At 41.5% G+C, this 18,394-nt stretch overlaps 1 protein-coding gene across 1 annotated transcript; it reads left to right on the plus strand.

The window, feature by feature from the left end:
- The first annotated feature begins 11,216 nt into the window (after positions 1-11,216).
- nfia (nuclear factor I/A) lies at positions 11,217-17,943 on the plus strand. The gene is made up of 2 exons (XM_077024615.1): positions 11,217-12,330; positions 17,371-17,943. Exons 1-2 carry the CDS (start codon positions 12,304-12,306, stop codon positions 17,926-17,928), a joined length of 585 nt encoding a protein of 194 aa, XP_076880730.1. The 5' UTR covers positions 11,217-12,303; the 3' UTR covers positions 17,929-17,943.
- Positions 17,944-18,394: the final 451 nt, after the last annotated feature.

Here is an 18,394-nt window from a genome sequence, read left to right on the forward strand (position 1 = left end):
GACGTGTATGTGTACATATGTAGCAGAGAGGGGACGTGTATCTGTACATATGTAACAGAGAGGGGACATGTATCTGTACATATGTAACAGAGAGAGGACGTGTGTCTGTACATATATAACAGAGAGGGGACATGTATCTGTACATATGTAACAGAGAGAGGACGTGTGTCTGTACATATGTAACAGAGAGAGGGCGTGTGTCTGTACATATGTAACAGAGAGGGGACATGTATCTGTACATATGTAACAGAGAGGACGTGTGTCTGTACATATGTAACAGAGAGGACGTGTGTGTACATATGTAACAGAGAGGGGACATGTATGTGTACATATGTAACAGAGAGAGGACGTGTGTACATATGTAACAGAGAGGGGACATGTATGTGTACATATGTAACAGAGAGGACGTGTGTCTGTACATATGTAACACAGGGGACATGTATGTGTACATATGTAACAGAGAGGACGTGTGTCTGTACATATGTAACAGAGAGGGGACGTGTATGTGTACATATGTAACAGAGAGGGGACATGTATCTGTTCATATGTAACAGAGAGAGGACATGTGCCTGTACATATGTAGCAGAGAGGGGACATGTATCTGTACATATGTAACAGAGAGAGGATGTGTGTCTGTACATATGTAACAGAGAGGGGACGTGTATGTGTACATATGTAACAGAGAGGGGACATGTATCTGTACATATGTAACAGAGAGGGGACATCTATCTGTACATATGTAACAGAGAGGGGACATGTATCTGTACATATGTAACAGAGAGGGGACATGTATCTGTACATATGTAACAGAGAGGGGACGTGTGTCTGTACATATGTAACAGAGAGAGGATGTGTGTCTGTGTTGAGCGTTTCTACATATGTAGCAGAGAGGGGACGTGTGACTCTACATATGTAACAGAGAGGGGACATGTCTCTACATATGTAGCAGAGAGGGGACGTGTGTGCCTACATATGTAGTAGAGAGGGGACATGTATCTGTACATACGTAGCAGAGAAGGGACATGTCTCTACATATGTAGTAGAGAGGGGATGTGTGTCTGAGAGGGGACGTGTGTGTCTACATATGTAGTAGAGAGGGGACGTGTCTCTACATATGTAGTAGAGAGGGGACATGTGTGTCTATCTACATATGTAGTAGAGAGGGGACATGTGTGTCTACATATGTAGTAGAGAGGGGACGTGTCTCTACATATGTAGTAGAGAGGGGAAGTGTGTGTCTACATATGTAGTAGAGAGGGGATGTGTCTCTACATATGTAGTAGAGAGGGAACATGTGTCTCTACATATGTAGTAGAGAGGGGACATGTCTCTACATATGTAGTAGAGAGGGGATGTGTGTGTCTATCTACATATGTAGTAGAGAGGGGACATGTGTGTCTATCTACATATGTAGTAGAGAGGGGACATGTGTGTCTACATATGTAGTAGAGAGGGGACGTGTGTGTCTACATATGTAGTAGAGAGGGGACGTGTGTGTCTATCTACATATGTAGTAGAGAGGGGACGTGTGTGTCTACATATGTAGTAGAGAGGGGACGTGTGTGTCTACATATGTAGTAGAGAGGGGACGTGTGTGTCTACATATGTAGTAAAGAGGGGACATGTCTCTACATATGTAGTAGAGAGGGAACATGTGTCTCTACATATGTAGTAGAGAGGGGACATGTCTCTACATATGTAGTAGAGAGGGGACGTGTGTGTCTACATATGTAGTAAAGAGGGGACATGTCTCTACATATGTAGTAGAGAGGGAACATGTGTCTCTACATATGTAGTAGAGAGGGGACATGTCTCTACATATGTAGTAGAGAGGGGACATGTGTCTCTACATATGTAGTAGAGAGGGGACATGTCTCTACATATGTAGTAGAGAGGGGACGTGTGTGTCTACATATGTAGTAGAGAGGGGACATGTCTCTACATATGTAGTAGAGAGGGGATGTGTGTCTGAGAGGGAACATGTGTCTCTACATATGTAGTAGAGAGGGGACATGTCTCTACATATGTAGTAGAGAGGGGACATGTCTCTACATATGTAGTAGAGAGGGGACATGTGTCTCTACATATGTAGTAGAGAGGGGACATGTCTCTACATATGTAGTAGAGAGGGGACATGTCTCTACATATGTAGTAGAGAGGGGACATGTCTCTGGTTTGCTCCTGTACTCCTCTGCTGCTCTTTGCATGTGTGAGCAAACAGAAGGGAGGAGGGGGAGGGTAGAAATGTGTTGAATATACCAGCATATGTCTTGCTATTCCAACAGCTTGCATATGGGCCCTGCTTGCCTGGAGGCTTGTTTTTAAGATTTTGGACTCACCACCTAATGCTTTTTTTTTTTTGGTGGAGGATGTAGTTTGCTCAGTACTGTTCCTGAAACTTATGTGTAAAACCTTCTATGTGAGAAAAATACAGCGCATACACACTTAAAAAAAATTATTATATAACAAGCATAATTAGGCCTGATAATGTTGGCCATATTGCGGTTTTGGTCATATAACAGAGCTGCACACTGTTCCCCACAGCACATGCTTGCGCTGCGGCCCGCTGTGAAGGTGATCTTCCCCCTCCACACGGCTGCATGACGCCCCTGCTTCCTCACGGCGCCTTTAAAGCCCATATGGTCGCCTTCAGTCCTCTTCAATGCACACAACCGTTCCTTACATAGAGGCGTCTTTCAGCACCGCTCCGCGTTCTGGAGGGTCCGCAGACGGCCAGGCGTGTTCAAGGAAAGATAATGCCATATTGCACTCGCAGCGATGGAATTATTGCTATATATTAATGTTTACCGCATCTATCGCTTTTGTACAATTTAATCCGTTTTAGGTTCTGTGGACGTTTTGAGCATTTCTTCAGTCTGGCCTTTTGGGCACATAAATAAAACAGTAAAAATGGTCAGAATGCTGAATATATTTATTTCTGCAGTGTATAAGTATGTGTGTCTGACGGGGGGGATAGAGAGGAGTCTCCTAGTAAAGATTTGACTTCTTTAATAAAGAGTAATGTTTGCATATTTATATTTTAATTTGGTTTGCAAGGTTCAGAATAGTTAATATTCTGTAAGCCTGCTTGGGTTAACCATAAGCACTGTAGGTTTGTGAATGAGTCCAGCCTGGATGATACGCAGGGCTGACTCACAGATCCCGTGTGTGTGTGTGTGTGTGTGTGTGTGTGTGTGTGTGTGTGTGTGTGTGTGTGTGTGTGTGTGTGTGTGTGTGTGTGTGTGTGTGTGTGTGTGTGTGTGTGTGTGTGTGTGTGTGTGTGTGTGTGTGTGTGTGTGTGTGTGTGTGTGTGTTTCCTGGCTTTGCTCCAGTGCTTGCATCTCCGTGACAGCAGGTGGAGTCCACTACTTCCAAGCCGCCACCCCAGACTCCCTGTTAGCCTGGGCCAAAGCATCTCAGACTCCCACAGCACACAAACAACCCCATTATGAGTCACTCACCATTTACCGTTACCTGCATTGTATATAATACAGACTGTCTGTTGTGTTTGCACCTTTCATCAACCCGATTTGTTCACCAATTTATTGAGACAAAAACAAAAGAAATTATGTGAATCGAGAATGTAATTGTCACTTGGCTGAAAAAAATACCATTTTGGGTTGAACTGCTTTGTGATGAGTGACGTGTGGGAGCTCTTGAGGGTTTTGAATCCATGGAATGTTCTAGAAGCACAATAACACAGGAGTAAGGGGACCTTGTGACCCACTGCGTGATTATTCGTGAGGGGCAGCTCAGTGATTCTGCTCCTGAGGCAGATAATGTTATTGCCCCCAAGCCGCTTAGGCGGAGCACCATGCCAGGTTCACCAGCTCCACACAATCCCCCTCATACCCCCCCCCCCCCCCCCCCCCCCCCCCCCGCCCCCACACACACACACACACACACACACACGCTGCCCTGCAGGTGCGCACAGCACGAACTGTGACTGGCTGACCTGTGTGATATTTACATCCCCAAGACCAAACACCTTCATCAGTCTCATGCCTTACGTGTTCATATTTCATATAATGATTACACACACACTACTTCAGCAGACTTCTTTCTCCGGTTCTCTTCTGCCTGAATATCATGTCTAACATGAAAATAAAAAATTAGGGAAGGTGATCACAGTAAAAAAGTATATTAGAAATACAACAAACCAAAAGATGATGGTATGTTTATTGCAGTTCTTGACACCATATTCGCTGGCTCTCAGAGGTTTAACATGACTGACAAAGCACTGTTGTAAAGGTTACCCGAAATGACCATGTCTGAGAATGTCAGTAGGGTTTCCATACTGAAAGATCACCCTCTTGTGGTTTTGTGGGGAATAATTTAAAGATGGGGGCAAAATGAGGTCGTCCCTCATTTATCCATAGTCCAACGGAGAGGGAAAAACACAGCAGAACATTCTAGATGCAGTGTATTCAAAATAAATGTTATTTTGTGGCAAATGGTAAATACACATTTTGACATGTCATGGTTCTGTTTCAATTGTAAAGATACATATATAATACTAGAGAATCTCCTGAAAAAAATATGCAATGATTTTCATCAAGACCATTTTAATACATTTTAATAGTTTTAGCATGATCTTTTTTCCCCTTAAGATGAAAGACAGTAAAAAAAAATTACAAATGAAAAAAAATGCTGTGTAAAGTCAAAGAACTTAGATATGGCTAAACCACATCCATCCATAAGAAGCTGCATAAAAACTGGTTTACATGTTATCAGTTCTTTATTAATGAATTTTTTTTAAAGCTGAAATTTTAATTATTATACTTAAATGTATAACAAAAACGGGTAGTGTAGTAAACAAGGATAGTAAGACCTCTCTTATTTTAGTCAGATGGCCAACTCCACAATTCTCACAACTTAAAAATAAGATCTAAAAATGCATGTACAATATGTAGTTTTACACATGTATAAAGTACAGTGTTTGGTAATGTATAAAAACAAACAATCTATAGCACATCAAAATGATAATTTTAATTTCCATTTTAAAATCGTGATACACATTTTATTTTATGAGTTACTGAAGAAAGAACTGATTTGGTGATAGTAGACCTCTAACCATAATTTAATTAGGCGAGTTTTTTTTATTATTCTATTTAAAGAAGAGGATGCAGTTTGACCTCTTCACCTAGAACATGACCCTGCTCACAATCCTTATTAATCAATAACTTATATTTATTGTAAGCCAAATACGACATTTACAAGCATTATAAAAGACTACAAGAATATTTTTTTACAAATAAGTACAAATTTGGTTAAGCGCCGCTATTTCATGTAATGTCGAATGATCGCCTCTAGATGGCGTCTTAGCCTGCATTTGATGTCTGCTGGTTTGTTTGAAGAAAAGCAGGATGTTACAAATTTAATTAATGAACAGTCGTATACAATAGGATTTCAGTAGGCAACAAGATGTTCATAGATCTAGGACCGAACATAGAGATGATGGTAGCAATTTTTGAATTGCTATTTTATAGTAAAACAAAAACAAACTGAATAATTTTATGTTTTTCCAATGAATGAAATTAAACGTCTGTCTAATCGTATTTTATCTTAAAAGAATCGATCATTTTATGTTCTCTTTAAAAATCGGAACATTTTTAAAATATATTTTTTGCTTTTCTTTTGGTTATGTATAAGTTACATTACGTATAAAAAAAGTAAATCATGATATCTTTTTGAATTTTGCAGTTATTGGACACCCCTCTCAAATAAAAAGGAAAACAAAGATACACACACACACACAAACATTCAGTGTTTCAAACATTGTTGAATGTTGATATATCTAGTACTGATTGCTTCTTATTAACTACAGAACGTTGACTTTTGGTCGTCAAACTGTCAGTTTTGATCCAGATTCATATGTACCCTCCCGCGCCTTTTTAATTGCAGAACATCTATCCTATGAACAACCTCACTTGTTATGCACATTTAAAAACTGTAATATCATTTCGATTGTTTGTTTGTTTTGTTTTTTTACTTTATTTTAGCTCAAACTTGTTAGACTGCTTGTTAGACTACTGCGGAGTGAGGCGAAGCAGCTTTGCTTGGATATGCGTTTCTCAAGGAACTTTCAGCCACTGCGTGTCTTCTGAGAGGGTTTAACACTCCTATTCGCACACCAAATTACTTTTCGACGTGAGATTGCTTTGCAGAAGATAAACGCTTCTCGCAGTTATTCCTCGATTAACTAATGAGACTGCTGTGCAGAAATACTTCTTGCAATTATCCCTCGATTAATTAAGTCTGGAAGTAATAAATATCTGTCGATATAAGCTCCGCGTTTGCTTTAACTTCTCGCCCAAGTTTATTTGGCGAGAACCACTTTTACGCACACCCTGTCCCCTAAACGTGAGAAACGATTTATTCTTCACACGTGCATACTGTGTTCACTTCTGACACGTTTTGGGTGTCGTTTTTAAGATGAATGCTTCGCTTGTTCCTAACATGAAGTATAACTATTTTTTAATCAAAATGTAACTAACGATCGTATTTGGGGAAGAATGTTTAACCGGGCGCATTTTGTTCCTTCTCACACGCGTGTATAATACATAAGTGTTAAAATATTATTGATTAAAACCCGTCTACAGAACATTCTTCGCTAAAACAGATCTTTTTTCGGAAGAACATCTTTAACTCAAAGATTTCATTGCGTTCTTTGCGTTGCAGGCTACGTACCTTCGTCCACTGGATACAGAAAAAAACTCCCCCTAAGTTCATTTGGTCGCGCTACATGATTGGCTCCTCCGGTACCGTTATTATCCCGTTGCGGACAAAACGACTGCGTCTTAAAACGAAATGATAGTCTTAAACTGTTTGGGCAGCGTTATTCCGGTCGTTACCCGTAGACTCTGCAGTCACTGCCTTCGTCCTTGCAACTCTGCTTCCAAAAACCTTGGCACAGTTGCCTTGGTGTTAAATATCTTTTCACCGAACTTGGCAGAAATATGTCTATGAGGCACAGAGACGCATAGCCCTGGTGCTGTTGCCATCAAGAGACAGCAAACAAAGTAACCGAGTTTGAATTATGTAGATTAGTGATTTTTGAGTCTGGGTTGTTGTAGGCTGGTTATCTTACGACAGTCATTTGTAATGCGTAAAAAGTGTTTTAAAAACTTCTCTTCCTTTTAAGACTATAAGACCTTCGCGTTGTATGGGCATGGAACCATTAAATGATGATAAAATGACACAATTCTGTAATCGCAGTATGTATTATTTTATTTATTATAATAATGACCTGTAACTTTAGTTCGTACATCAGGAATTCACTGTCACTTGCGTTTTATATTTACTTTTTACATTTTTATTTACCAATTAATGATTTTATGGTCAAATGTTTCGTATCGCCAGTGCACGGTGTTCAACGACTGTTAGCCGAGATTTACAGGTTTTAAGAGTCTCGCACAGAGACTTTGATTATCATGGTCACGCCTTGGCTCAGAGTGAATACAGTCTTGTGTATGCCTCTACACAGGCTACGCGTGCAAGGCCTATACTATGATGGGAACGGATAATATAGTCCTGCGATCGTTATAATTTATAATTTATATCGTTATATAACAAATTGCTCTTACGACTGATGTTTGCTTTGATCATACCGCCGTCTCCCCATTCGCACGTGGAGATTTTCGAGGGACACTTCGACATCTGACCCTGACTGGCGCTGTTCAGCCATCCAGTGCTGAAATGAATCTTGAACAGAAACTTTCGCCGTTGCTAAAATATAAATATTAGAATATGGACAGTAGGGCCTTAGTTCGGCTGGGAGAGGCTGTGATGTCCGTGACAGAACCGACATGAATGCTAATCTAATGGTGTCTTATAAAAGCCTACTAAGAAGGCCTGCTCACCTTTGGTTTTGAGGAGGCCCGACACCATTATCATCAAGCAGTGAAATATACTGTTTTAATATACATAATGCTTTTAAGGGGTATGGTTTAGATAGATTGAACTATATTGATTGTTGAATAATTTGCATATATCGATATTTACAAATGTATTCAGTACTGACTTTTCTACACTAATTCTTCACATGGCCTAAAGTCTTTTAAGAATCCCATAGGTCTATTAGAGAAAGGATATTTATATGTAGGCTAAACGAATTCAGTCTAACTTAAGAATTCGACGTAATCCTCTTTCGGCGCTGACTACAGGCTTTGAAACACGTTGTGATCATGTAGTTAATATTATTGAAGAGTTCATTATTACTCAGCCTGTATCAGAACAGAAGCGCGCGAAACCATCTCCAAACTGAGTTTACATAATAAACATAGATATATAGATCTCAATTGTATTTTTTGGATATAGTTTTGTGTTTATAAAGACTGTTAAGCCTGACTGACATTAAATTCACCTTTGTTATTATTGTTTCACTACATGTGTCAGGCGTATGCTGTTCTTTATAAATCCTTTAGACCGTGAAGAGTGATCACTAAATTCCTATTGACAGCAGTCCTTTGCGAACCCTGGGGCTATTAAAACGATATATACACGGAGCCTTTCTGAATATTTCTGACTTTACAGTAATTTCTTTTCGTGTAGTCTTAATATTGTCCACGCTTATTTTAAAATAATTTGTTGTCTAGACTTTTGCTGACCCTCTAAAACTTTGCGTAGTGGCGCTGGATGTATTAACAAAAGGTGTGTCAAATGACGGTTGCGTTCATCGTGTGTATTCATAGTCCTCTCTGGAGTTTGTACTATTAATCGATTTTTTTAATCGACGAGCATGGCTAAGGTTTACACTCCGTCTGTGATATAAGGCAACGTGGCACCGCGGTTGCTTTTGCCGTCCGGCGCAGTAAATCCTACGGTCGACGTGTTGAACGTGACGTGTGCACGGGAGCGGAGAGCAGACCGGGATCTGATAGGTATACGACCCCAGGTGTGATTACCCTGTATGACTTTGAGCAACGGAGGTGTCGAAGTTCTGCGTGACTACTATGCAGATTTAATCGATTGTGGAAATAAACAACGGGGACCCGATGAATCGATCACAACTTTTGAACCAAGTCTTAACCACACCAAAGACAAAGTACATCTCACAAATGGGCCAGTTCTGCTACGCTTGGACCGCTATCAAATCTCCAGGAGTGACGAAAATACATGTATCGAATGTTGGGACCGGCAAGAGCAGTAGTATTTTTACTTTTTCTTTCAGATTTTTATTCATTTTTTATTAAATGTATCTTATAGTCTAACATCAATAGATGTTTCACCAGCGTGATGCGTTTCGCATCACCTCCTTAAAGTTTCTCATTTACAAGTAGCAATGATACGTGAAACAAAACGTTTTATCGTGCAGTTTTGCAACACTGCCTTATTTTCAATGTAGCAGTCTTAGGAAAGGGACGGTGATAGAAATTTGCTACACTGAAAGCTACATGAATGCCTGTTTACAAGTTTCTACAATATCTGAGGATCCTCAGCGATCATATTTTCGAAAGACAGTTCCTCCTTGATCACGAGGTAGAACACGTTGTCTCCACTCCTTAGTTGCAGGTTCATCCCCAGAAAGCTCGCGTACGCTGCCAAACGGCGCCGATGACAGGCGCTCTGCGATGGCTGCTCGCTGTGAAGTATATTCCTAGGATTCGTTTCTGACGTGAAACTCAGCCAATACCATCGGTCAGAGCTTCAAAATCCGGAATGTCGTCCAATCACAAGCAGCCTCAGCGCAGGGAAAACCCAGGAAGGACAAACGTGCACCTGCAGCAAGTTAGAGTGACTCGAGTATTTTAATACAGGCTGTACATTTATGTTCCTGTGTGTCAGCGTTTGCAGCGAAATGTAAAACTAACGGACTAACACGCTCTCAGCTAATTAATATTATAATAATGTTATTTTTATTCATGCCTAATGTTCGTGTAGGACTAATCCAGTATGTGTCTTTAAATGATACGATCAAAATCTTTTTGCTGGTTCCTTGTATTTTGTTACACAGAGATCTCACTTGCTGTGGTGTACCCCAATGCGTCCCAATGCATTTAAAGTGTGGACCTTGCTTGGACGCGTTTTTTTTTCCTGTGTGCTCTGACACGAAAATGGACTGGACTATGGTGTTATGACCATTTGCTAGGGGGCGCACAATTGACTTATACCGGAAAGGAGTTGATCATTGAGAAACCGGGGCAGAACGCCAAATTCTACGCCTGAATTTCTAGGATAAAGAACAGTGTTGTTTCTTTATGCAGACTGCCAGCACACAAACGTGCACGTGGTGTGTCTAAGTAGACGCATTTGTACTACTTATCGTTGAAAAGACGCCACAAGCCCGTCACTTTTGAACGTGTTCTTAAGTTATTAGGCAGGGATACAATGAAACACGTTAACATGTATTTCTTCTATTCTATGAAGAACTGAAGGACTGCAATCCTGGCCACTTAATAGTATATAACATAAGCCTGCGTCACTGGGACCAATATCAGGAATCTGTTCTTGGTTGAATAGTTCAACCTTTTTAGAGGTATTTTCAGTGAGACCCATGAAACGTGTCCCAAAGCTCCTGAAATATTTAAGCGACCTAATCTCGGAGGCAAGGGGCCATGGAGTTCCAGTACATGATCACTGATTTGAGAATTCATGAGTAAATCATATAGGACATACACAACTTCTGAGTAATACGCCTATTCTTTTAGGCCAGTGCCAGTGTCCTTTATAGGATAATTTAAGCTTTTTTCAGTAGACTATTTTTTGTTCATCGTTACTCTTTATCCAGACAACCATGATGTAACCTCAATAACTATTTTTCTGTTTGCTCACAGTCACAGAGATTTAATAAAGGTGGTAATAAACTGACGATGGGCTACAGTGATGAAGTTAATACTGACTTTGGTTGTGTGAGGTACATTTGGACGGGGACCCGGATGGACTTGTGCGGTTCTTTTACAGTTTGAATAGTTTGCGGTGCTGGTTTAAGGATTTACTAAATGGGTTTGAAGTGGCCGCATATGCCCTGCCGCACGGTAACGGTCTGCGTGTCCTGTATGATCTCTATAGTCCCGTCGCCTCTCCCCACACGTTTCCTCGCCTTAAACGTCACACGAGGGAGCATTTCTACGTTTAAAGGCTTGTTTAACTTGAGTATGTCTCCTTTAAAGCTTAAATTCGAATACACTATAAAAAAACCGACCATTATTCATAAGCTGCGAAAACATCGGGTGTAAATCGCCGGTCGGACCACGCAAACGAACCGCATCGCGGCGTTTATATTTATTAGACAACTTGCCAAAAATAATAGATGCATTGTTTTTTGTAATATGTCTTTGCGACACGGTTTAGCCCATAAAAGAGTATGTAAAGTAGCCGGACGCCTGGCTCGTCCCGCAGGTTCCGCTACAGGGAAGGCGGATAGTGAGGGCGCTGTGCTGGGTGAAGAGTTTGTGCTCCGGCACCGTGCAGAAAAGTGAAGTGCAGCTCGGTGGGTCGGCCAACGCGGTTCTGGTTCGTCCTCGCTCCGTTTCGGATGGACTTGTATCCTGCGCCTGACTTTTTTTCTCTCAGGTTGAAATAAGCGAGCCGGGATCAGGTGCCGGGCATTTGCAACAGGCAACTGTATGGGTTTGAAGGATATTATTATCTCCGTAAAGCACGCCGAACCGTCCTCGTTCGTAAATCCGACTCGTTTGGCTCCACGGCGAAGCCGCGACCACATGTCCGCAACGGTTTGGGTCGACGCAAACGTTCGGCACGGTTCTACCAGAAAGAGTGTTATTCAAACGGGACTTTTTAAACGACCCGACGGACTTTTTTTTATATGACAATCTTCGCACACGAGGGCAACATAAAATGATTGTTCCTTTCGGCGATTCACCAGTTTCCCCCGTGGTTTTGTAAATCAGTGTTTTTTTTGTCCGTCTCTTGCTCCGCCACAGGACGTTTCTGCGCGGTTGATGATGTGTTTGGTGGAAGTTGTGACGGTTCGGCGGAATGGACCGTGCGGCTGTACTTGTGCGGTAGATGGAGCCGTGTAACTCGAGGCGGGGTTAAAGTTCACCTCCACCAGCGCTGAGCGGCGGCTGCGGCTCGCACACTTGGAAATGTGAAAGCAAGAAGCAGGCTTTATTTCCCCTCTCTCTCTCTCTCTCTCTCTCTCTCTCTCTTCTCTGTCTCTTCTTTTTTTCTTTTCATACACACGGACGTGGCGATCACTCGCACATACATACACACCCACACGTTCACATACACACACACACACTCACACACATCAACACATACATAAACACGCCGATTCGTTACAGTTATCCAAACACACACAAACACCTCACAAATTCAAGCTAAACATCGCCAGATATGTATTCTCCGCTATGCCTGACACAGGTAAGTGCGATTTCTCCATCGTGTTGAAGTATATTTGTTGCGTTTGTGTCTTTTTCCTCCGCCTGGGCGGGACAGCAGGGCTAACATCGCCTAACACGAGTAACTTTGTGCAGCAGATTCCTGCTCTGACAGAGCGAACTACCACATGGCGGATGGCGCCCACCTCACATATAAACGCCACAGTCAAATATTTGTGTTTTGTAAACGTTGTTGTTCGGATTAAAAACACTCTTTGATGTTTAGGGTAACGGTGTGTAAACAGCGCACGGGAGTGGATAGTCTCACCTATACAAACTTTCCTCCGCAAGATTACACTGGAGTTTAATCCATGTTCTCTAAACGAGTCTCAACATAGTAAATCCACTCGGCCGTTGTTAGTTTGTATTGACTGCTGCCTTCGGCGTGATGTAGTGACTCGTCTGTATTCTATAAACTACACAATATAGTATCAATATTTCATGAGCCGGGCTCTTTCATACGCTTTAAGAAGTCTTTGAAGTCTTGGAGCCACGTCGGCGTACAGTTTGGTGGTCAAACGTGGGTACACCTGGATAATCACCTTTATCTTACGACTACACACTCCTGCCATGTGCTGCGGACACTAAAACAATAAACACACGGGCACGTTTTCATCGCCTTGCTATCTTCATAGAAGATGCTCTCAACTCTGAAAAAGCGTTGACCTTTTTTACCGGGAGACTTTTAAACATAGCGAGGTGGAACAGACTCTTCCCTCGTCCGATTCGTATTTGATTATTTTTTTTCTAGTCAGTGGGGAAAATTTAACCTGCTGATTTTTGGACTTTTGCTGAGCGGTTTGGGTCGTAGTTTGAAAACCTGCGCGGTCATTTCTGTGGTGGCTGAGGCGTGAGCTGTCAAGTGTATTTGCGTGTGCAAACCTATCCGGTAGCTGTAAAAGTATGGAAAAACTTGTTCTATCGTGCTAGAATATGTAGATTAATTTACGTTTTGTGGTAACGTTTGTGAAGACGTCTGAAATCCGATGTATATAATTTGTGTATAGCGCATATAACATCGTGGGAATGCGAATGGAGATGAGGTCAGGTAACAGGAAGGTTTAATTGTGATTAAAAGGCCAGACTGAAGATGACGCCATGTTGAGGAGATATTCAGAGTTTAAATTGATGTATTTTGTTACACACAGGATAATAAGAATAATGGTCCTTTGAGATTTTCCCTCAAACCTATTTTATGTGATGTAGGCTGTCATATGTTAGTTATCGCCTTCTGTTACTGAAACACATTTCATTTGAAAAGTAGATCAAAAGTAGATTCACTCAGTTGTTGTCATTTCTTTTTATTAAAAGTGTAAAGTAGATGAACTTTTAGGTAAACTAGGGCCTCCAACAAAAATCTGATTGTCAGTATATATTTTCAAATATTTCTCCATTATTTTGTAAGATGTTTATGACTTTGATTAGTTTAATATTTTCATTGAATTCAATATGTCTTACATATTGATTTGTTGGAAGTATTAATACAGTGACATTCAAACTTTTGAGAACAGTAAAATACGTAATTATTTTGTCTCCTTCTGACATCTGAAGTTACGCTTAAATGTATGTTTATAATTATTCGTTGCAACAGCAATATTTTTTGATGAAAAAAACCCCCAAAACTTAAGCAAGGGGACACTGAGAGGATTCTCTGTGTTATGGTGAATTTCTTAGTAATAAGTATAATGGAAGGGCGTTTACAATGCTTCAAAATTGATTTGAGGTTTATAAGACAGCATTAAAATGATTCCGCTCAAACAACACGTTATTGCATCGATTAGAGGCTCAGAGGAGCAGAGAATCTTCTTAAAGCGTTGTCGATCCTGTTCTTGAAGACATCATGTTGTCCAAATGTGTCATTTATTTTTCATATAGGTTTATGTTTTGTTAAGTTAGTATCTCAAATCCATGACTGACATCTTCCATTCTGAATTTTGGAAAATTAATAATTGAACAACAATTTATTGAAAACATTGTTTTTCTCTTCACAAGCTTGCTTTTTATTGCCTTGGTCAAATAAAAAAAATCACTGAGAAATTCACTTATTTATCAATTCATTTATGATTTAAAACGTATATGTGTTTGGTTCATATTATCTTTTGTTTAAAAAACCTGTGCAGGTGAATTTCAGCTGGTACTTAATAACTTCCAAGTCCTTTATCTGCCTGGACCACAACGCACTATTGTTCTATACGGAGGGCCTGCGTCACGCCGGCCAAATCAGTACAGTTCACTTCAGGAGTCAGGGGAGGGGATTGGGGGGGGGTTCTGGCTTATCCAGTGCGGCTTATGTTATTGGGCTTTGGGCATGTTGTGTGTTAGGGAGCCTGGGGAGTAGTGCTGTATTTGGGGCCTCTGGTGAGAGTGCCGTTCGCTGATTCGTTTCCCCCTGAACCCCGTTTGCTTCCACGGGGAGACGTGCGTCAAAAGGAGAAAGTGATCTGTGTCTTCTCCCTCGTAATTAGGTCTCTGTGATGCGGAGTTGCAAGGGAGGTTTGCTACAGGGCAGAATGACCATCATTTGTGTTTTAAATGACAGTTTTTAGTGAGTGATGGTGAGAGGACTGTTATTTAGAGACAATGCAGCTGTCACCAAGGTTCACAGGAAGACGTACACAACTACAAGTGGAACTTGTTTGATATATGACTGCAGACATAGTTTCTGCAGTTTGGACAGTTTACTTTTATAAAATGTGGAATGTGATGCATGCATACTTAACCAGAAGGTCACATACACATAAACAGACAGTACAACATTCTGCAGGAAAAAATCATGTAAAAAACAATTAAAAACAGGAATATATACGTTATATATATATATATATATATATATATATATATATATATATATATATATATATATATATATAAATTGATATGTATATATATAAATATATATATAATTGATTTCCTTTGAGTTGAGTTGCAATATTTTGAGAGTAGTTGAAGATGGATAAGAGATTTCAGACTTGGGAATTAATCCAGAATTGAACAGTTTAGTTTCTGTGCCTCAGAGGGACCAAGAACATGAAGGATATGTTAGATTTTAAGACATTTATTATTCCTCTTGATTCATTTGTAGTAATTCTTCACAGTAGGTGTAGGCGGTAGGCGATGCTTGTTTGGAATAATGTATATTTCACACACACACACACACACACACACACACACACACACACACACACACACACACACACACACACACACACACACAAATTGATCCTGGTCATATCTAAATCACCTACATCCTTTGAGTTGAAATTAATAAGACAAGACACCGTATTGTGAAATAACATGTAAGACTCAATAGTTTGATATATAGCCTTATTAATATTAGGATGTGTGGCACTCTGCATATTATCACTGTGTACTGAAATAAATGCGATAAATCAATAAAAAATGTAGAATTTGAACTTTGTGACGCTATAGTGAATGTTTTAGCAGATTTATAGGCTTTGCATATTTAAGGTTCTATTTTAGGAATCTTTGCAAGTGGCAACATTTATAAAGTTGACTTCGGCAATTGCTGCTTTGATAAATAAAATAAATAAAAATGAATAAACAATTGCATAGCAAAAGATTTGTGCGTTTGGTCTTCGCAGACTTGGCTTAGTGTCTCACTGGGCTTGCCGTATCCAGTGTGGCCTGCTGTGTGTGCTGTGTGTGTGGAGGGACGCAGGGCGGGCGGGCAGGGTCTGGGGATCTGCGAGGGGCTTCGGACATGCTTGTGGAAGCCTTATTTCACTCCCTGGCAGTCTGCCATTGTGTTTTTTGTCTTTCTGCTAAATCCCTGTAGTTCTGTGTGAAATCCCAAATTATTTAATATTCGGCTGACTTATTAGTTATTTCCTCGTTATTAGGACTTGGACTGTGCCCTTTGGAGCTACAGAGCTTTGTGTGGATATAGACCTTCTGTCATGGTTTTGGAGTTAGAACAGAAAAGGAAAACACAGAGAACCAGTGATCCAGTCAGGCAGTATATGTGTTACAGGAGCCCCTGTTGTAAATGTGCTTTAGTGGATGATGATGGCGAGGTCTCCTGGTTAAAGTAACATTGTGGTTAGGATATCATGAGTGACTTGTGTTTAGAAGCAGTAGTATTAAGAACAAGCGACATTTAGCATTGTGATTAACGGAGCTTTTCTGATTCTGCTATAGGTCATTAGAACCGACCAAAACAGTAAGATAGTTATATTGTGACATATAAGAGAGAGAGAAAAAAGAAATGCAGAATGTGGTTTTTTTTTGCACTTTCAATTTTGTGTTTAGCTTGAATTGAGTTTGCGACAGATGGTGTAATGGTAGCAGGTGTAGCATGAACCCAGTGGACGTTGCTACCTTCTCTCTGCGTCCTGTGTGAGAGGTGCCATGCTTCTTTGTGATACCGAGTCAAAGTATGATCAATACTGTTTTGGATCTGGCTGATTGAGTATATGTCTGTGCATATGTATAAGGCTTTATAGAGAATGGATAAAAATAGCTGGTCCGATTCCCCCACTCGGTTGTTTCTTTTTCTCTGTCCTGGCAGACCCCTACAGACCTACATTCTTGCCAGAGAGCCAAGATACGGCCTAGGCAGGCCTCACACACACACACACAAACACACACACATGCGCGTACACATTCACACATATGCACGCGGCCCTCGGCTTACGACCCACTCTTACTCTGGGCTTCCCTGCTCCTGAAAATTTCATCAAAAAATATGAATTTATGTTGTTGCATAAACCTATAATTACACGCATAATTACTAGGATATCATTATGCCTATGCGGATGGCTATTAAATTGTTACATATGTTCATACAATTGAGAGAAAATTACATTCTGTAATTAGAAAGATTTTTATCTTAACAATTAAGCTCATCACATGTGTTTTCCATACATATGTCCACCTGTGCTGTGTGCTGACGGTTGCGCTAAGTTCTCCCGCGTTAGCCGCGTGACGCTAACACGCGTTTTTTTTCGCACGCACGTTCCCTCCCGATCCTGACAACCCCCTCCGCCCTGTCCCCTCTCCGCAGGACGAGTTCCACCCGTTCATCGAGGCGCTGCTCCCGCACGTGCGGGCCTTCGCCTACACCTGGTTCAACCTGCAGGCCCGCAAGAGGAAGTACTTCAAGAAGCACGAGAAGCGCATGTCCAAGGAAGAGGAGCGCGCCGTGAAGGACGAGCTGCTCAGCGAGAAGCCAGAGGTCAAGCAGAAGTGGGCCTCGCGCCTCCTGGCCAAACTGCGCAAGGACATCCGGCCCGAGTTCCGCGAGGACTTCGTGCTCACCGTCACGGGCAAGAAGCCCCCCTGCTGCGTGCTCTCCAACCCCGACCAGAAGGGCAAGATGAGGAGGATCGACTGCCTGCGCCAGGCCGACAAGGTGTGGCGGCTGGACCTGGTCATGGTGATTTTATTCAAAGGGATCCCCCTCGAAAGTACTGACGGCGAGCGGCTGGTTAAGTCGCCGCAGTGCTCCAACCCGGGGCTGTGCGTGCAGCCGCATCACATAGGAGTTTCGGTAAAGGAGCTGGACCTCTACCTGGCCTACTTCGTACACGCAGGTAAGTCCCCCTTCCTTTGTCTCCACTAATTCCCTCGGTATGTCAAGGCCGAAAAAAAATACGAACAATACCGCCACGTCCCCATGCGGGTTCGGCATTGTTTAGAGCAGATATACTATACCATAGGAAGAAAGAGCAGCAGGTGGTATCCCAGTACATTAACACCAAAGTGTGCTGTGTGAAACATATCTGGAGAAAACAGGCCTCTGTCCTCATCCTGCACACCTGTTTCAGACACCCTTTAGTTCATCAGCGTAAAACAGGAGTCTGGGAAAAGCTGCACTCCTAGTTACAGCCCTCTCTCGTGCCACTCATTCATGTATATTGGCCCCGATTTCCCCAACTCTGACACATGCATGTTACCCGTGTCAGGTTTGCCAGGGTCCACATTTCTCACATTACGAAGTCAAGTAACACACATTGGCACCAGGAAACTCAGAAGAATACTCACAGCCAAAGTGATTAGCTTAATGCCAAATGTGTTCCTGTGTAATC

The sequence above is a fragment of the Brachyhypopomus gauderio genome, chromosome 12 (assembly GCF_052324685.1).
Source record: "Brachyhypopomus gauderio isolate BG-103 chromosome 12, BGAUD_0.2, whole genome shotgun sequence".
In the NCBI taxonomy this organism is placed as follows: Eukaryota; Metazoa; Chordata; class Actinopteri; order Gymnotiformes; family Hypopomidae; genus Brachyhypopomus; species Brachyhypopomus gauderio.